This window comes from Pteropus medius, unplaced genomic scaffold (assembly GCF_902729225.1).
Source record: "Pteropus medius unplaced genomic scaffold, Ma_sr-lr_union100, whole genome shotgun sequence".
Classification (NCBI taxonomy): domain Eukaryota; kingdom Metazoa; phylum Chordata; class Mammalia; order Chiroptera; family Pteropodidae; genus Pteropus; species Pteropus medius.
The window spans coordinates 5,374,094-5,394,820 of NW_024354503.1; the positions used below are offsets into that span (position 1 = coordinate 5,374,094).

Sequence of the window (20,727 nt, forward strand, 5' to 3'; positions counted from 1 at the left end):
TCCTGCCGCTGCTAGTCCCGAGTGCTTCACCAGCCTTTCTTGACTCCTTTAACTCTGCCCACCACTTTGCAACAGTCCTTTCATCAAACCCTTTCGATGACCCAATTAAGTGCACCATCCATTTCCAACCTGGGCCCTGGCTAGTACAATAACCCGTACAAGAATAGCCGTGGGGAACAGGTCCTCGGGTGGGATTCTGGGACCAGGGATTGGGTTGCTCACATGTCTTGATTAGTGCGTGAATGGCCTACTTGACAGGGGTAATGGACAATGGTAGCCAGTGGCATACAGTGGTATCATAGTTACCGACTTTATGACCAGTGATGGCAAGAGATGGACGGATAAGATATTGGGAGAACAAGTGCCTATGGCACTAAGTCACTATGGTGACAGCAGGGATTACAAAGACTGGAGTGGCCTCCTGATGCTACATCTGATTGCCCTAGGAAACACACAAAGGAAAAAAATAGATTGAGAGCCTCCAACCGAGCTGTACTGGGATATAATTCTCATTATGGGCCTAGAGTAGGTGAGAGGTGGTCGGCACCCCTGGAAGGCAAGTGCCCCAAGTGCAGTCGCTGAAAGATTTTTATGCTGGGAAAGGCCGAGGGTAGAGGGTGCTGCCTTCACCAACAAGGGAGACTCAAGGGTGTTGGGGGCTCAAAATTCTACCCAAATGTCCCCATTCCATGTCTGAGCATCCCATTCCTGCTTAACTAGTGCCCTTCCATTAGCATAAGAGGCTTGGCAGGTTTGCTCATGTCATTGGTTCTGCAAACCTGGGATCCTGACAGTCAGAGCCTGGACACAGTCTTCTGCCACATCTGTCCTGTGGCTACCGGAGAGCAAAGATCCCTTCAGAGCCACTTTAGAGACTTAATGAATTTCCACCCTTGCATTGAGTGGCAAGTTCAATCTGCTCTTATTCCCAGTGGATCCAATGGGACCACAGACTGTCAGAATCCCCCGAGCTGATTTCCTGACTCATGGAGTGAGAGCTCTTAGGAGTGGAAGAGCCGCATGGAAAACCCTGAACTGCAACTTCGCCACCACCAAAATAGCAAACCAAAGGCAATGCCACATTCCTAAGGGAATTTCAGAAATTAGTGCCGCTATCAAAAACCTGAACTATGTAGAGGTGATCATTCCTATTGAGACTTTGTTTCACTCACCTATTTGGCTGGTGCAAAAACCAAGTGGGTCTTAGAGGATGACTACAGATTACTGAAAGTTAGGTGTGATGCCAATTGCAGCTGTGGTTCTAGACATGACATTTTTACTGGAACAAGTTAACACGACTTTTGGCCTGAGGTACTTCTTTGACCCCAAATGCTTTCTTTTCTATTCCACTGAGTAAAGATCATCAGAAATGGTTTGCCAAAGACAGCAGTAAGTCTTCATTCTATTACATCAGGGCTTTGTCCAGTCTCCTAATTTCTGTCATGATATTGTCCGAAGGGACATTGATCATCTCGATATAGTTCAAAACATTATGCTGGGCCATTACATCGATGACATTATGGGAATTGGGCCCAGCGAGTAGGAAATTACAAACACTTTAGGGTCTGAGTAAAACATAGGCATGCCGAAGGAAGCATAATAAATCCCACGAAAATTCAGAGGTGTGTTATGTTAGTGAACTTTCTGGAATATTCAGCGGTCTGGGGCAAGTCAGGGTATCTCTTCTAAAATAAGAGACAATTGCTGAACCTTATCCTGTCCACTACAAAGAAAGAGGCAAAATATTTGATGGAACTCTGGATTTTTGAGGCAACGGGTACCACATTTGGCCATGCTGTTCTACCCATTTATTGGAAAACTGCAAGTTTTTAGACTGCAAGTTTTAACCGAGGCCTACAGTAACATAAGACTCTGCAGCAGGTCCAGACTGCAGAGCAAGCTGTCTTGTCACACAAGTTTTATGATTTGGAAGTGACTATTGCAGAAAAAGATGCTGTATAGACAAGCTCCAATAGGAGAGTCGCAACAGAGTTACAGACCCTTAGGGTTTTGGATTAATTCGTGCCCACTTCTGCACATAACTAATCCCCATTTAAAAACAGCTTCTGGCTCACAACTAGACGTGGTAAAGACTGAATATCCGGCTGCGGGACACGAAGTCACCCATGCAACCAGAACTGGATATTATCTGATCCATATAATCATAACATTGGACATCCATGGTAGCATTCTCTTATCAAAGAACAAATATGAGATCAGGCCTGAGCAAGTCCAGAAGGCACAAGGAAATTGCATAAGCAGGTGGCTCAAATTCTTGCGGTACCCACTCTTATTGCTTCACTGCTTCTCTCTCGACCCACAGTTGAGGAAGTCGCTATGACCAGTACATGGAAGAAAAGCACAGACAGGATTTCCAAGTGAGTCTGCATGGTGTGTTAGCACCAGCCACAAGTGGACAGCTGTTGCGTCAAAGCCACACTCAGGGTGTCTTTTTAGAAACAGTGATGAAGCGATGTCCTCTCAATCGTGGGCAGAACTTCTGGTTATATGGACTGTCCATTTTGCACGGAAGAAGCGATGACCGGAGGTACAGATCTACTCTAATTCATAAGCAGTGGCTAACAAGTTGGCTGGTGTGTCAGGGACTTGCAAATGCCAAGAGAGGTGAAGAGGACGTTTAAGGAAGAGATATATGGATGGACTGCTTGAAACGGGCACAGATGGTGAAGCTATTTTTAATCTGCACAAATGCCCCAAAAGGGCATCTATCATTAAGGAGGCTCTCAATAGTCAGGTGGACAAGAAAACCCATTATGTAGATGCCAACTTCTTTCCCCAGCTACTCTGGTTTCTGCTCAATGGGCCCACATACAAAATGGCCATGGTGGCAGGGATAGGGGCTATTCATAGTGTGGTAGGCAGAATAATGACCTCCCAAAGATATCCATGTCCTGATTCTTGGAACCTGTAAATATAGTTTATATGACAAAAGATAAATTAAGGTAGCAGATAGAATTAAGGTTGCTAATCGGCTGACCTTAAAAAGAGGGAGATTACCCTGAATTATCTGGGTGAGCCCAATGTAAACACAAGGGTCTTTAAATGTAATAGCCAGAGGCAGAGCCAGTGTCAGAGTCCTGTGATATGAGAAAGACTCAACCTGCCATGACAGGTTTTGAAGATGGAAGGAGGGCAAAAGCCAAGGGATGCAGGCAGCCTCTGGAAGCCCGAAAAGGCAGAGAAAACAGGTTCTCCTCTAGAGACTCCAGAGAGGACCGCAGCCTGGCCAACGCCTTGATTTTAGCCCTGTGAGACTAATTTCGGGCTTCTGACCTCCAGAACTGTAAGATAATAAATTTGTGTTGTTTTAAACCACAAAGTTCCTGGTAATTTAGTACAGCAGCCACAGATAACTAATCTACATAGGCTTAACACAGTTCTCTCACCAAATCAGGCATTGCTGAGTACCTGCCCAAGCTGTCGGCAGCAAAGACCAAGCTGAACTGGCGCCCATCCCTGGAGTAATGTTTCTCAAAGTGAGGACTGGGAACCCCTGGCGGGGTACCCAAGCTTCTTTCAGAGATTCTGTGACGTCAAATATACTTTCATACTAATACCAAGACATTCTTTGCCTTTTTCACTGTCATTCTTTCATGTGTATAGTGGAATTTTCCAGAGGCTACGTGGCATGTGTACAACAGATGAATACAGAAGCGGATCTGAGAATCTATTAAGCCAGATTAAAGAGATTTGCAAAAATGTCAAATAATGCCACTCTTCTCACAATTAGTTTTGATTTTTTTTCATTAAAAATGTTATACTTATTAACATGTAATGGATTATCTTTAAATATTTAAATTGATTAAATTAAAAAAGCTTTTCTTTCAGTGAAGTAAATATAACCCACATAAACAAATACCTTTTCTAACTTTTAAGAATGTAAAAGACTCCTGAGACCAAAAACTTAAGAACCACTGCTCTAGGGGGACCCACTATTGGTGGGTTTATTACACTGACCCCTTCTTTCATGAAGGGGACAGTTATTTATTACCTCATGGTAAAAACACGCCTTCCTGATATGGCCTTGCCTTTCCTACTGGCAGTGCTCTGCCAGCACCACCATTTCTGGACTTTCCAGAATGCCTGATTCATACTCTGCCATCCTACACGTTGCCTATCTTCAGCAATGTACAGCGATGGTTTCGCCCATGGAATGCACTGAACTGGCAGTGTGCCCTGTCACTTGGAGCAGTTGACTGGATAGAATAGCATTACGGCGCCAGCTGGCGGACACCACCCTGCAGTTAGGTTATTGACGAGTAGGAAGCAGTATGTGCTTTAAAATCGGTGGCCTGATATATGGCTCCACTTCTCTCACAGCCATAACGCAGAGGCCCAGGGACCCAGGGGTAGAGATGAGAGTAGCTCTTCTATTATCCCAAAGAACCTACCGGAGAAACGTTTGCTTTCCCTCAACTTTACGTTCAGTAGGTCTGGAGTCCTTGGTGCCCAGAGGAGGAATACCTCCTCCAGGGAACACAGACATGGTTCCTTCAAATTGGAAGTAGATCTTTTCACTGGTCACTTGGAGCTTTGTATGTTGCTTAACCAAAAGGTAGAAAGGGAGTCAACCATACCGGGTAGGGTGACTAAGTTGATGACCAGAAGGAAAGTGGACGGTGGGCAGGAAGGTTATGTCTGGAATCCAAGATTTACTGGGTGCCTCTCAGATCTCCCATGTCCAGTAATGACAGTCAGTGGCAAACTCGGCAACCCATCAAACCTAAGACCAGTAAGAACCTGCATAGCACAGGAATAAAGGCTTAGGGCACCCCATAGGAACAGAATCCAATCAGCCAAAGTACTGGCAGCTGGTGAGAGGAATGTGGAAGAGGGTGGAAGGAGGATGCATGATGGCTAATTTAGGCCTTATGACCACCTACAGAAGGTGGGGTGTGTGTGGCAGTTTTCATTATTCGCCTCTGCTGTCTTTTTGAAAGATCCCTAGTGATGATTAACGTTTTAAGTAGGCTCCAGGTAAGTATGACTGAAGGATGACAAGGATATGGTGAGTATGACAAGGATTTGGTGGTTGATAAGACTGTCTCACCTAATGGCAAAGAGCTTTTGTTTCTCTTCCAATTAAAAAATTGAAGTGAAATTTATTTAACACAAAATGAACCATTTTTAAGCAAACAATGGCATTTAGTACCTTCACGATGTTGTGCAACCATCACCACCGTCTATTTCTAAAACTTTTTCATCATCTAAAACCAAAATTCTGTAACCATTAAGCAAGAGGGACATGAGCTTTTCACAGGAAAGACAAGGGTGGTTGGTGCGGGGCAAAAGGAATTAGTTGGCTGATATCCTGTCTCCCCTGTAAGTCCACTCTCCCCTTGCTTTGTTCACGGAAAACTGACCCTTGTGGACTGAACTCAGTGAAGTCACTCAGGTGTTTCCTTCTGGCTTTCAGCTGGGTTGGCCAAGCAGCGGCACAAGCAGAATCAGAACATTTACCCCCTGGGCTCCTGCTTGGCAGCTGCGGTGTTCTGTTCCCCTTGGCTGTGGCTCTCACCTCTTGCCCTTCAGGTCTAGGAGTTGCAATGGCTCCCTGTAGTGTGAGCTCCCAGGGTCCCATCCCTGGTAGGTTCCTTTAATGCCGCCCAAACCTCTGTAAAGAATCCCTTAGTCGAAGGCTCTTTGTACCATTCACTCTTGTTGGGACACCAATACAGAAATGGATGGTGTGGTTCCTGTCTATGGTCCTTTTGGCACTGAACAGTTCAGATTTTGTGAGTCAAATCAGCTCTGTACACAGCTCCCAGGATAGACACAAAAGGTGCTTTCGTGGACAGCCCGGGGTTCCAAGCGTGCGTGCCCCTGCATGCCAAGGCCCCACTGCCCTCTGGTGGCCAGCTTCCAGAAGTGCAGGGATCCAACCTCACCAGGCACCGGCACTGTGCTGAGCCCACTACACACCTGAGCACATTTCATCCAGGAGTTACTGTCTACACTTTACAGGTGAGAATCTTTCAACTGCCTTTAGTATAAACCAAAATCTTAACTATGGGCTGCAAGGCCCCATCTTTGCCTCCTCTCCCATCTCTCCGATCCAGCCGCACAGGTCTTTTCTCAAATCCCAGAATGTTTGCTGTGCGACTCCCAATAAGAATATTCGAGAGTTTTCTGAAACCTTCACCTGGTTAAGCTCAGCGCACTCTCTAGCCCTCTCCTAGGGTATCACTTAGGAAAGTCGCCCTTGTCACCTCCATCCCACCACGGCCTCTCATTTGCCATCACTCACAAACACACTGGGTTTTCCCGGTCTGCATAAATGTTTGATTAATGCTGCATTTCCCCCAGAGGCTGAAGACACCTGAAGGCAGGAAGCGTCCTGCTTTGCTCACAGCTGTATCCTCAGTGCCTGTAATAACCACACCGGACGCTGACACGGTTAAGCGTTTCTCTGCACCAGCTATCAAGCCAAGTCCTTCAGGCCCCCAGGTCGCCCTACTCCCCAAAGTCCCTGGTCCCCAGGAAGCAGCCCTTGACTCTATCAAAAACTCACATGGATTTATTAGAATATGAAAAAGATTCGGATTCTTCTGTATAGGCGGCAGAGCAGCAGCAGCTGTGGTGGCTTTGAACATGGTCGTCGATGTCACCCTTGCATGGTGACTCCTGTCCGAAACAGCACTTGCATGGGGAGGAGGGGGGACAGATGAGCACCCACTGCCCAGTCCACTGGGAAGAGGGACACTTTGCTATTGCACAATCCTGGGGAAGGGAGTGCCTTAAGAGGAAGGACAGACACTAATAGTCCTGGCCTGTGCCTGGCCATGGTGGCAGTGGGGGTGGGAGTGTGTACCGGGAACAAAGGCCTCTGGGAGCCCAGAACTCTGCCCACCCATCAGCTCCGGCCAGGTGGGAGATGCTCAGGGGAGGTCTTCTCTCCTGGGGACTGGGCTCTACAGCAAGCTGGGTGCAGTACACACACAGGGAGAAGTTCCGGGGGCCAATGGGGGGAATGAGAGAAAGAACAGGTCAGCAGGAACTGAGGGTCAGGCCCAAGAGCAAAGACCAGGAGGCCCAGCATCTGTGAGTTAGAAAGAATCGTGATTAAGGTTGGGGGGTCACTTCTGAAATCAGATCCTGGGGGCTACAGTTATGAGCCCAGGAAGCAGACAACTGATTTGGGGGAGAGTGTTGGGCAGACAGGCCCCAATGAAGAGGTTAATTCTCTGGAGCAGGAGGGCCTGAGCTTCATTCAGCCAGGGATTTTCAAAATGTTTTAAAAACAGGAGTGGCCTCTGTGCAAATAGATCATACATGGAAGTGTGAACAAACAAAACAGATAAAAAGGCAGACTTTCTGGAGCTCCTGACGGTCCCTACCCTGACAGCAGCCCCTGGAGGGCCCAGTGGTCCCCGTTGGGAGTAGTTTAGAAAGCTGAGTCACATCACTGTCCAAAGTGCCCCAGCTCCAGACAGAGAAGCTCAGAGATGCCCTCAGCCTGCAGCTCTAAGGAAGGACAAGTCAAGACAGCTGGCCAGGGTGACAGAGCTGGCAGGAGGGTGGGACCGCCACGGGTCACCAATCCCTCCCCCAGTCAGATGCCTGCTGCCCCTAGTCTCTCCCTGTTCAGGGAGGGCCTGGCCTAGGCCAAGAGAGGACTCGGCTCCTTTCCTTCCCAGGTAGGATCAAGGCTGAGCCACAGGGTCTTTGGTGCGAAACTAACATTGGTTTGAATGAGGAGGGTGACAGAGGAGGAGGGGAGCCTCCAAGGTCCCCTCCGCTGGATACGGGAGAGAGTCCGGACAGGAAGAGGCAGGGTCTGCCTCGTGGCCCAGCAGTTCTGCCCAGTGGATCATGAGGCAGTTCTGGTGGGCGGGAGGGCGCTTCCCAGGAGGCAGGGAGAGCCGTGCTGTGGTGGGGCTGTGGCCCAGCTGCCATGCAGTGGGGGTAGGGGCAATCCAGGTCAGGAAGGACGAGGGGAGCCCCCAGCTCCCAGCAGCTCCTGCTCTGGTGGGAAGAGTCTGTGGTGGGACAGGTACTGCCCACTGGCCCTGGTGCTACTGCCCCTTGGGGATGAAAGGCTCTCCCTCCCCAGGCTCAGGGTGGGGGCCTGGGTCACTGAGGCAGCGCTGTATCCTCTGGGAGCTGGGGCTGTCACTTGGCCCAGGGGTGAAGACATCATCAGTGCCTGGGGAAGAGGGCTCTTTGGTCCGTATCACAATGCCCCCGTCATCGTCCTCGTCCTCCTCGGCCACCCTGGGGTCCCGGTTCAGCCCCAGGACCTTGCCCTTCAGCTCCTCATTCACCAGGTCCACAGACTCAGGAGACTGTGGGGAGGCTGGGTCGATGGTGATAACAGGCAAGTCGGCTTTCGGCTCATAGGCCAGCGGGTCTGGGGAACAAGAGCAAGGCACAAGTCTGCTTCTGCCCTGAACCCTGCCCAGCATGTGCCCCACCTTAGCATGTGTCCCACCTTAGCCCGTGCCAGCAATTCCCACAGAACCTTCCTGGGAGTGCAGCAATCCTGATACGTTTCAGAATTACTCCACGTGGGCCTTTATGAGCCTTGATCAGGTAGGTTCTCTCCCCCTCAGGCTGGGGTCTCAAAGGTAGGACTGTGTTCCTCTCCTCAGACCAGGGGCTCCCATGGGTGTTCCTCCTCAGACCAAGAATTAAGGCTCCTTCCTGAGTCACCGTCCGCCCCCAGGTGCCCAGGCCTGAGAGGCCTGCTCTTGCTTCCCCCACACGTGGGAGATCCCGATGGCGCAGACTCCTCCTGCCTCCCTACCAGGCACCCAGCTCCCTTCTCAGTCTTCATCGTCAGCCCCGCGTGGAGCACCTGTCCCTGGGGAAGGCAGTAGGGCCATTCCCCCAACTCCACCTGATGTAAGAGGAACTCACGACTTGGGAGGAGGTCGGTGAGGGAGAAGCCTGTCCTCCCCGCTGGCTCTGAGGCCCATTCCTGTTGGAGCCTCATCTTCAGGAGATGGAGGCACAAAGAGCTGAGCCGCGAGGCCCCTCACCAGACACCCTGTGCCCTGCCTTACCTGAGCCAATGCGGGCCCGAGACATGGTGGGTGAGTCCAGCTTGTGGGCTGGCACCGTCAGGTAGTTGTTGATCTGACAGAGAAAAGACAGATAGGCGTGAGCTCAGGCAGCCAAGACTGGTGGCCACAGGCGTGTTTGGGGTGCTTGCTCCCTCCTGGCAGTTCCTCATTAGGCTCTTCATCTGGCTGTGTCATGCTGGCACATCAGGGATCCCTGAAGGCTTGGACCAGCTCTCCTCAGGCCATGTGATCTCCTGGGAGGCCCTGAACACTCCTGTGCTGCCCTGCCTCTCCCACAGTGACACTGCCCCAGTCTCTAGCTCCAGCCCACACCTGCCCCTGAGGTCCAGACCGTAAAAGCAACTCAGGAGTGGACACCTGGGCCTTGGATGACCCCCAGGCATCTCAATGCAACATGTCAAAACTGAACTCAGTTTCTTACCTTCCTTCATAACCTTGTTCGTTCCTCAGCGTCCTGTCATAGACACCATTCCCAACTGTCCCAATCAGAAGGCTGACCCCTGACTCCTTTTCCTCTTCTCTCGGCCCCACTTCAAACTGGTGACCAGGTCTTGCTGGTTCCACCTCCTAAATGTCCCTTGAATCTACCCACTCCTTTCCACCTCCCCCTTGTCACCGTTCTAGTCCGGGCCACCTTCCCAGTCCGGGCCACCTTCCCAGGTCACTCCCTTACTTAGAACCCTTCCCAGCTCTCCATGCCTGTAGAATAAAACCCAAACCCTTACACCATCAACAAGCTTCCTTAAAAGCTGAGCCCTCTCAGTTTCTAGAAGGGACCACAATCTGTGACCAGGAGCTTATATACATGTTCTTCCTTCTGCCTGGCCCTTCCTCTGCCCACACTCCCTTCACCCGGGCTCCGATTCCTAAGCTTACCCCAGCCCCCTCCCTGTTCAAGGGGCTCAGGGCCCCTTGCACTTCCTGTCCTGCGTGGACCACTGCATGAGAAGCTCTGGAAGGGAGGACTGGGCTGATTCACCCCAGGATCCACAGAGGTGACTCTGCTGCTTAGCACTTAGGGACCACTCAACAAATGTCTCCTGAACAAGTGAAAGAATGCATGCGTGCCTTGCTTCCTGATTTTGGGCTGCTCTCTTTCCCCCTGGGCTGTAGTTTTCTAAGAAGAAAATGGATGAGAGCCCATGGAGACTCTTATCGCAAAGATGCCTGAGGATATGATGAGGGACCCCGCCTTTTCACTGCTCTGAGTGAGGAAGAGGAGAAAGCTTTCTGGAACTTGCCCTGGGGCTCAGCCTTCCAAACAGGTGGAAGAGGCCAAAAGAACAGATCAGAGTGCTCTGCCTTCAAAAGGACTTGGTGATGAGGGTATGGGAATAGGAAGAACCCAGATTCCCAGAGACAGGAAGGAGCAGCTCCAGTCCCGGGCACACCTTCTGCTCCAGCTGCCGGGCCTTCTGTCTGCGGAGGAGCATCTGGTTCCAGGCCTCCTCGTAGGGGTCCGCCACCAGCGTGTGCCTGTTGTAAGATCGCAGCTGTGGGAGAAAACAGCTGTCAGGCAGGGCAGGCCCTGGAAGGGCTTGGAGGGGCCAGGGCAGCTGGGCATGTGTGGGACAGAAATGAAGCAGACAGGTGGCAGGGAGCCCCCTCTGCTGGGGGGGCCGGGCAGCGAGGGGCCTCACCCGCTGCCTGGTCTTCTGCAGGTTGTTCCTCAGGATTTTGCGGATCTCCTCTTCCTTGTCCTTGGAGAGTGCTGGTAGGATGCGCTCAGCAGGCAGGGACTTGGGGTGAATGTTCCTAGGACAACATGGTACAGGTTAGGTCCCCAAGAAAATTCCTGTGACCTCGGAGCCTGCTGGACTGAGCCAGGTCACCCTGGGGATGGCCCAGGTGAGTGGGCAAAGCCTCAGGTCCTCAGTGTGACCCCGCAGCTCTCCACTCCGGCCTCGACGAGATGACAAAGAGGCCTTGCTCCCTGTCCCCCCACCACCCCGGTGGACTGTTCCGGGCTGGCATGGAGGGCTTAGTGTGGGGGGGCAGAAGCAGCTGCTGGGCCATTAGCACTCACTGCATGGAAACAGTAGAGACAGCTGAGGGGATCTTGCCCATGCCGCCACTTTCCACCAGCTCGATAGCCTGCTTCATCTCCATCTTGTGGTAGAAAGCGATGAGCTGGGGCTCCTTGGAGCGCTCGCCGGCTATCAGACACTTCTTCACATACTTCTTATTAAAGCGGTTGAGCCTGTGGGGAGGGAGATGAATGGAGACAGCTCCTGGGGGTGGGGAGACACCCAGGCCCCGGGAGACCCTTACCTGTCCCACTCCACCCTCCTGCCCACCGGGCCTGCCACCTACTTGTCCTTCCAGTGGTGGTGGCCATAGTGGCCACAGATGTCCTCGATGCCTGTCAGAAGGTGGTCCAGGAACTGAAATGGGCCCAGGGCCAGGTCAAGCCTCACTACTGGGCTCCTTCCCTACCAAGACTTCTGAATGGGCCCCCCACCTTCAAACCTAGAGTGGCTCTGCTCAGCCCAACCCTGTAGTTCCAGGAGCAGCCAGGAGGTGGCGCCTATATCTCACTCATCCTGAACCCCAGTGGCACCTCAAGCCCTCTGCCACTGGGGCACGGTTGAACCCTCTTCTCTGAAACCACCTGTGCTCGATGCCTGGGACAGGTTTCTACTCGAGGCAGAGATGGCATGATGCCTCTTCCTCTGGTTCCCGCTGCTCATACCACACCTCCCTGTGATGAGACCTAGTGGCCTCAAGAGGCTTAAGGACTACCTGGTATGGAGATTAGGGAGGGGCTGACTGAGGGCATGGACACAGGGCCTAACTGCTCCCCAAGACACCTACAACCGAGGGCCCGGCTTCTAGTACCTGTGTGTGGATCTCCTCGTTGATGGAGCGCTTTGTTTCTTGCTTTTTCTTCACAGCCAACAGGTCGACCAGGGGCCGAATGGTCATGCCCTGTGGGGCAGGTGGGTGTCAGGCCCGCCTGTTGTGCTACCCTGGCAGGGAGGCTACAGAGCCTCCCCCCTCCCCCCAGGGCCCCTGAGGCTGGGATGCCCTCTGCTCTGAGGCCCCCAATCGTTCAACCTTCCATGCCAGCACTTCTATATAGGCAGGTCCTCAAGGCCTGCTTTTTCCTGAAGACACAGCCAGAAGTCTGACAGCCCGCCCAGCAGAATGACTCACATAGCCTGGGCCAGGGGTCAGAGGACCTGGGTTCAAGTGTGGGCTCTACCACAGACACGTTCTGCAAACCCAGGGAAGTCAGGCCTGGCTAACAGGAAGAACCACCTGTGCTCTGCCTCCCTCACAGGACTGTGACCAAGGAGTACCTAGTTATAGCACCAGCAGCTGATTAAACCCCATACTTGCCATGTGCCAAAGCCAGTGTGTTTTATTATCCACAATGACCAGAAGAAGTAGGTCTTTTCACTGTCCCCGTTTTATAGATGAGGAAACTGAGGCTCAGAGAGATTTAGTAACTTTCTAAGGTTTCACAGAAGTAGTGGAGCTGGATTAAAACCCAGGCAGGGAGATCCCTATCTCAATGCTGCCTTCACTGAAAATGGGCTTGGTAAACCATTAGCATATAAAACTTCAAGGTCAAGGTGATAAAATATTCTTGAAGACTGGAAGCAGAGCAAGAGGGCAAGAGAGGCAGCCTCCTCTCCTTTTAAAGAACAGAAAATAAGTCCAGCCCCCAGAGGTTTCCTTTACATTTTTTTCTCCTGAGAAGCTAATGATGTTTCCTACCTAGGGCTTTGCCAGGATTAGGACCAGGAAAGATGATGAGGATCATAGAAAAACAGAGGCCTGAACTGAGTGTTTCTCACTTATTTAAAGGTCACAGGTCAGATAAAGTGGGATTTACCCCATCGCAGGCTGGGCTTCTTTGGGGACTTGGGGTGGGGTGGCCCGTCAGCTACGCCTGGGTCACTCAAACGCACAGAAATCACTGACCAGAAGGCTGGAAGGGTTCTTTGGGATCATCCAGTCCAGTCCCCTCACGTCACAGAAGGGAAAGTGAGACCCAGAGACGGGAGGAGGGTCTGTCCCATGGTCACACAGGCAGCAGCAGGGCTGGGGCTGACTCCGGATTTCCTACTGCCCGCTCAGCAAAGGGGGTTCCCCATGTTGCACTATTAGTCCCATTTTGCAGATGCAGAAACTACTATCCTAAGATGCAGAAACTACTATCCTAAGATATTAAATCGCTTCTCTAAAGCACTGTGGGCCTGCTGACGATACCTACTTCTCTTCCTGCTATCTGGGTTCCTAACTAAGTTAGGCAGCATTCTGGTCATTTCACAGTGACTCATCATCACAATTCCCCCTTAACAATTGAAGAAACTGAGGCCCAGAAAGGGGGAGTGGCCTGCCCAGGATTGAGCAGCAGAACATTGGGGGAGTTGGGACTAGAACCCATGACCCCCTCTTGGGTCACACGCTTCCTCTTTCCACTGGCAGAGTCAGGGTCCCCAGGCAGGGCTGTTCCACCCTGTCCAGCACCTGCACAAAGACGGTGAAGAAGATGACGGTGATGATGGCAGTGAGGAACAGGTCACACATGGGGAAGTGCTTCTTGTCCAGGAGGTAGCCCAAGGAGAAGGCGATGGCCCCTCGCAGGCCCCCATAGGCAATGATGAACTGGTCCTTGGGGGTCAGCTTCACGATGCGAAACTTGTTGATGAACCAGGTCAGGCCCAGCACGCCTGCCAGGGAGGGGCAAGAAGGGTCAGGCTGTCCCCAGCCCCTCCTGGTTTCTGCACTAGCAACTTCCTGGTCTGGAGGACGCCTCTACTGGTAAGACCACCCGGCTCACTCATTTCGTGGATCCCTCAGCCCAGGGTGATCCAAATCCTTCAATCCAAGAGCTGGGTGGATCCTTAAGGGGGCCCCAACCTAAATGTACTTTAGAGATATCACAGAGGCCTCCAGTGGCCAAAGGTTGGGAGGATGATGGGAAAAGAGATGAAACAGGAGTGGACACGAGTTGATACCTATTAAATATGATGAGTACATGGGCTCTACTTTTCTCTGTATTTAAAACTTTCCATAATAAAAAGTTATTTAAAAACACAAAGATCTAGATCCAACCTCCACCCACAGAACTAGAATCTCTGGTGGTCGAGGCCCAGGATTAAAGGGGTTTTAAAATAGTGCAGCAGGTAAATATGACACCTAGAGTCAGGATCAGGACCGCAGACCTAATCTCAGAGAGGAGGTGAGTAAGATTCAGAGTGGGGACGTGACACAGTCACTGAGGTGAGGTGTGTCTGCAAAGTGTAAGCAGAATCCAAAGAGCTGAGATCTGGTCCCATGCGCAGTCCCGGTTGGCAGCATAGGGCTGGAGAAGCTGCTTCGCAAGTGCTAAAGTCATCTGTGCCATGGGACAATGCAGAACACACAGACCTGAGCTCTGTGGGTCTCGGCCCCCTCCCTAGATCCTGATGGGCTCAGAACCACAGGGTCTTTGAGGCCCCTCCACTCTGACACATTATGATGGTCTCCCCAGAGATCACAGACTCACCACAAGCACTGGCCTCTCCCCACTCAAGGGCCCAGCACGGCCTCAGCATTGTAGAGAGTGGGGAAGCCCGTGCTGTTCAGCTGTGCTGGGAGCTGCCAGGCACCAACCCCAGCCCCTCCACACGACGCCACATGCACACACACGCACACATGCACACACACGCACACTAATATGTAACACCCACCCACCCACCCAAGCCCTCCACACACACCTCCCCTGGCTCGGGCCCGGGACCTCACCCAGCACGCGAGCGATGAGGCAAAAGAGCAGGGTGCTGATGACAAAGGTCCAGTTCCAGTGGTGGGAGCCAGCCACGGTGGAGACACCGAGGAAGATGAAGATGAGGGTCTCACTGACGCTGCTCCACATCTTCAGGAAATACTTGATGGTCGTGTGGGACTTATGAGAGATGTTAGCCTCCACGTAGGGGCGCATCACCACTCCCGAGGCAATGAGTCTGGGGTTGGGGAACAGTGGGGTTTGGGGTCCAGTATTGAGCTGCACCTTCCCAGAGCTCCTCTGCTGCCAAGGAGGCTGACAGCTGCCTGTTCACTGAGCTTTTCTTATGGGCTTTTCACACCTGTTCTCACTCAATCCTCACTCAACCCTACAGACAGGCGTGTTCTTGCATTTTTCAGATGAGGGATCTGAGACCTGGAGAAACAAAGTTGCCTGCCCACTGTCACAATGCCAGTGAGTGACAAAGCTAAGATGCAACTAAGGTGTCCTCAACTCCAAACCCTGAGCCTCGTCCCTGATGCCATGATGCCTCTCTGCCTAATAGGAGTTAATTACACATGTCCATGGCCTAGGGTTTATTCTCCAGAGTGTGGTGATGCCTTAATGCACGGGGGTCCCCACAGGGAACTCTGCTCTGGGCAGCAGCCCAAGCCCTCTTAGTCTGGTGCTCATACCTGGGCTCCCCTGGCCTGGCCTCCTCACTATCACCCCAAATCCCCTAATCCAGCCCTGCCTCGGCACTTCCAATGTCCTCCCTGACTGGCAACACCTCACTGCCTGACTTTAAGACCCAGCTGAGGCCTCGGAACCTCCAGGACTCCTTGCTTCAATGGGGGCCTCGAGGCTCCTTGCTGGAAGCAGCAAGTGTGAGTGCCTGCGTCCAGCTATGACCAGGTGGCTCCCTTTGAAATAAATGAAGGAAAGAAATAGCAGGGCAGAGACATCCCAGAACTTTAAACTCAGTGCTTCCAGGGAGCAGTCTCAGTGCCTGGAGTGTGGAGCTTGAGCCTCCTCCCTGAAGCTGGAGGCTGGGCCTGGGGGAGCTCCCTTGTGACCCTACAAGCATGGGGACTCCAAGTGGGCAACCTCCCCACGCCATACCCACACTCACGCCATGATGCCTGAAAGGTGGAAGAGCTCGGCAGACAGGTAGGCCATGTAGCTGTAGAGGAAGACGAAGAGCGGCTCGATGACGCGGATGTGGGAGGTGAATCGCGAGGTGAAGGCGGCGATGACCCCGTAGACCACGCCCACAAAGACTCCTCCCAGGGACACCACGAAGAAGCTCAAGAAGCCGAGGACGATGTCTACGATGCCCACGCGGTCGTAGTTGGCAAACTCCTCAAAGAGGTGATACAGGACCTGGGGAGGGTGTGAAGCCTGATTGGCAGGAGGGCGGGGCCCTGCCCAAGGCTCCCTGGGCTGTGGCCAGGGCCATCCCGTCCCCTCCAATGACCATGGCCACAAGAGACCACATGGTAGGAGAGAAACCCTAGTGCCAAGCAGGTGCTCAGTAGCACTGGCAGGGGGGTGGGGTGGGGCAGAGAGTGTGGCTTGGGGCCTGTGGCACCTGCTGGTTACCAGCACAGGCTGTGAAGCCAACTAGCCTAGGTTGGAATGCTGGCTCTGCCGCTCCCTAGTGTACACAGGGGACAAATGACTCAATCTCCCTGTGCTAGTTTTCTTATCCACAAAATGGGGGTAATAGTGCCTACCTTACAGGTCTGTTGTGAGGCTTAAATAGTTAATAAAGGCAGAACGCCTAGAACCGTGCCTATGGCAGTGCCAAGCTGCAACGGGTTTGCCTCTCTCACTGTTTGACCTTGGGCAGGTGATGTCCCTCCTTCAGCACAAAGCAGGGAAAGTTCAGACAATGAACTAGAACAGGAATTCTTCACCTCTGAGGCTTTCTGAAAATACACGTGGCCAGGTCATACCCTTGGACCCTCTGGAGACGAGCCTCAGAAATCTCTATTCAACAAGCTCCTCTGGTGGTTGCGATGAACAGCCAAGTTCAGATGCTATGGAATTAGAGGCTCTCTAAGGCTTCCCAGCCTCCTGGACTGTGAAACAAATGGTCATTGAAACACCATCATCGGATGTTTTTTTTTTTTTTTTTTTCCTTGAGGCCTACAGCATCTGGTATTCCTAGGTGGTCTCCCATCCAAGTACTAACCAGGCCCAACCCTACTTAGCTTCCAAGATCAGACAAGATCGGGCACATTCAGGGTGGCATGGCCGTAGACCATCATTGGATGTTTAAGTGGCACTTCAAACACTGTAAAAGCCCTTTGACGATGGTCGTCCTGCTTGACACACAACAGCCCTGTGAGGCAGGTGGGCCAAGGATGCCTGCTCCTTGCTGAGACTCAGAGTGGTGAAGGGACTTGCCAGAGGGCCCCCAGCCCTGGGGCAGCAGAACTGGGCCCAGACCTTGTTGCCTGACAACAGTGGGTGGGGCCTCCCTGCTGAGTTGAGCTCTGAGGTTCTGCCCACTCTTAGGTGTCAGCTCCCTGGCCTAGTACTAGACAGCTCTGCCAGGAAACTAACTGCAGAGTTTCTAGACCTGGGTGGGGGGTGCTGAGGATCCCTGAGAGGGAACCCTCCGAAACTCCCAGCACCTGAAGGCAGGGAGAGGGAGGTTGGGGAGGTGACCTGCTCCTGGGCAAAGGCCTTGGACCATGCAGCTCACGAGGAAGTCTCAGGTTTACAGGGTGCTCACGCCACATCCAGAGCTCCAGACAGAGCCTGACCTGGGCCAGGCAGGAAGGGGAGATGCTGAGCACTTGTCAGTCCCCAGTGCTGCCTGGACCACAGCCATCTAGGAGACAGGGCAGAACAGCAGAGGACAGCAGGTATGTTCTCAAACCTGGGCCACCCAAACGCACTCCTGGTCTGAGGAGATTCATGGGTCCTCAGGGTACACCACCTGGTCCAGCGGGGTGGGTATGGAGGGCAAGGTCCTCCTTTCCGGCCAGGTACTACCATCACTGGGACCAGAGAGGCAGTGTAGCATAGTGGTAAGCATCTGGGCTCTGGACTCAGACTGTGCAGATTTGAATCCTAGCCACTTATCAAACAATGTGACCTTGGATGAGTTACTTAAATTCTAGGTGCCTCAGTTTCTTAACCTGGACAAACTGAGAATAACAATAGTACCCACCTCATGGAGTTTCTGTGAGGATTAGATGAGGCAATACATAGACAGGAAGTGCTCAATGAACACCAGTGATTACTACTACCACTGCCAGGGCCTTGGGGAGGCGTGGCCATGGGCCCAAGGTAGCAAGACTGAGGTGTCCACCTGACACAGCCATGCCAAACTGCTCCCCAGTAGTGCCAACCCGACACCCAGATCCAATGGGAGGACTTCGTCTTTGGCACCCAGCAGTTTCACAGACATTAGAGTGTAACTCCTGTAAGAATCCTGGATGACAGGATAAGTACTATCATCCTTGTTGCAGATGGGGAAACTGAGGCTCATGTGGTAACCCTAGGCAAAAGCAGGGGTGCTAGAAGAGACTAGGACCAAAGCCTGCCTGCTCAGGCCAGGCTGCTGCTGTACCAGCCCCATGAGGAGCCAATGTGGGTGGCAGCGGAGGAAGAGGAAACCGAGGCTGCAGGAAGCCGACCACCACTGTCTCTCTCTTCTTTGAGGCTCAGCTTCCTGAGGGGCTGGGGGTGGAGAAGAGGGAGTGTACATGCAAACGTGCACTGGGTGTGTGCACGTGTCTTTGGGTGTTCCTATGTGTGCAGCTGCCGGAGGGTCTAGTTGGAAGAGGGAGGGGTATTTTTACAATGCAGTGTGAGTGTGCACATATGCATATCTGTTTCCTGAGGAAACTGGCCGGGAGGAAGGGCATGTGCAAGCATATACAGAACCGCCATGTGTGGACTGTGTGTTGGGGCTGTCTCCTCACTAGGCCCTGGGAGGAAGCACTAAGTACTCTGCCGCTTTGTAGCTGTCAAAGGTGATGCCCAGAGAGGCACGGTCACTTGCTTAAGATCACACTGTAAACAAGTGGCCAGCCCATTTTACTTATCATTTTCTTGGGGTTTGGAGGGCAAGGTCTCTTTCCACAATTGCTGCCCCAGAACTCTGCACAAACCAAACTCTAACTGAAGACATAGCCAACGTGAAAGCTGAACACCCCCTTTCAGACCAAATGGTCTATAAAGGGTAAACTGAGGTACAAAGAGGATAAGTAATTCAACCAAGAGCACGTCACGATCCAAGTCAGGGATGGAGCACGTGACCTGGTAAGGCCAAGAAAGCAGGCCCTGGAGGCAGATAGACCTGGCTTCTAACCTTGGTTCTGTCATAGTCTAGCAAGGGCCTGATTCCTCCTCTGTAAAGTGAGAATACTAAGCACCTCCTAAGGCTGTCACGAGGATTAAATGTGATCACCCATGTTGTGCGCTCAGCATGATGCCTGGCACACAGTAAGCAGGAATGGACATTTGCTGTTTCATTACTATTATCGGCAGGCACGTCAGTCACTCTGGACTTGGATTCAGGTATGTGCCTTGTGTGCATGTGGGTGTGGCCCCCGCCCTCTCACCACAGTGACAGCGTCATTGAGCAGGGACTCCCCGAAGACGAGGATATGTAGCAGCTCGTTGATGTGAATTTCCTCGAAGACAGCCAGCACGGCCACAGGGTCCACGGCTGAGATGATGCTGCCGAAGAGCAGGTTGTCCAGGAGGCCAATGTTGTTGATCTGCTCGCCGCCCACCAGACACACAGCATACATGAGGCCACCCAGGAAAAAGGCATTCCATAGTGTGCCCACCACGGCGAAGATAAGGATGGTGCCCAGGTTCTCTGTGAACTGCCGCAGCGGCAGGAAGTAGCCTGCATCCAGGATGATTGGCGGCAGCAGGAAGAGGAAGAAGACTTTTGACTGCAGGAAGGGGGGTGTCTCGCCCACACCCTTGATCAGGCCCCCTACTAGCAGCCCCACCACAATCAGCAGGCAGCTCTCCGGGACGATGCTCGAGATAGTGGGGATCACATGGAAACCTGCAGAGGGAGGGCAAGAGAACAGGAGGCTATGGGCTTGCGGGAGTCAGGAGAACAGAAGGTTGGGGACAGGGCTGGGGAAGAGGTGATCAGCTGGTGAGAGGGGCACAAACTTGGTCTGAGGGCCACTCCGTTAACTCTCTGACCTCAGCTTCCTCACCTGTAAAATGCAGGTGGTACCACCACAGGGCTCACAGGTTTGCTGTAAAAACTAAGTGACAATGTTTTTAAACTGCTTTTTTCAAAGGATATACAAATGCTATCTCTGTCACTATATACAATAGCAGAAAGCAGCAGCTCTATATGCCTCCAGAAGACAGAAATTATACATTGATCACCAAGGCTCCAAGTGCCTAAGGGCATTACCTACCCTGAACTTAAGTCATCTATTTAGGCACAAGTTCAGGGAAGCAGGTGTGAGCTCAAGGCTAGGCACGACAATCTAACGGTTCTGTCTGAGGTAAGATAGCAAATTCCCCATCATGGAGGCATTTAAGCAGAAGGCAGAACATCAGCTGGTGGAGAAGTGACGCAGAAGATAGAAGGAAGCACAGAAGAATCAGAATGTCAGTGCAGGATGGAGCTTGGGAATCATACTGCCTGAGGTCTGCAAACTTGCAATAGGCATCCAGTGACCTCCAATCCCAGATGCACACGCTTTCCTGCTGAGCCCAGAGAGCTGCTGAAGAAGCCGACAGCTTCTTCAAAGTCATCGATGTTGTTGGTTTTGCAGGAGAGACAAAACCTATTTGCCACCCTGTTTCTAGCCCAATCCCATCTACTTTTAGGATGGGGCAGCTGAGGCTCAAAAGGGGAAGGGACTTGTCCAAGGTCACACAGCAAATCAGTAGCAGAACCAGGAGAGACCCCAAGGGCAGATGCCCCAGCTCCCATCAACCTCCTCAATTCTATGTCAA

General features: G+C 52.3%; 1 protein-coding gene and 1 pseudogene across 1 annotated transcript in view; both read right to left on the reverse strand.

The window, feature by feature from the left end:
* Positions 1-6,516: 6,516 nt before the first annotated feature.
* SLC9A1 (solute carrier family 9 member A1) overlaps positions 6,517-20,727 on the reverse strand; it is a 47,401-nt gene continuing 33,190 nt past the window's right edge. The window contains exons 2-12 of the mRNA XM_039854141.1: positions 19,350-19,810; positions 15,899-16,149; positions 14,787-15,004; positions 13,527-13,729; positions 11,886-11,975; positions 11,361-11,431; positions 11,074-11,247; positions 10,688-10,802; positions 10,439-10,540; positions 9,027-9,099; positions 6,517-8,371 (exon numbers count right to left, since the gene is read on the reverse strand). Coding sequence (XP_039710075.1) covers positions 8,037-8,371; positions 9,027-9,099; positions 10,439-10,540; positions 10,688-10,802; positions 11,074-11,247; positions 11,361-11,431; positions 11,886-11,975; positions 13,527-13,729; positions 14,787-15,004; positions 15,899-16,149; positions 19,350-19,810 — 2,093 coding nt within the window. The 3' untranslated portion in view covers positions 6,517-8,036. The remainder of the gene's footprint in view (positions 8,372-9,026; positions 9,100-10,438; positions 10,541-10,687; positions 10,803-11,073; positions 11,248-11,360; positions 11,432-11,885; positions 11,976-13,526; positions 13,730-14,786; positions 15,005-15,898; positions 16,150-19,349; positions 19,811-20,727) is intronic.
* LOC120596483 (uncharacterized) lies at positions 16,915-17,033 on the reverse strand (annotated as a pseudogene).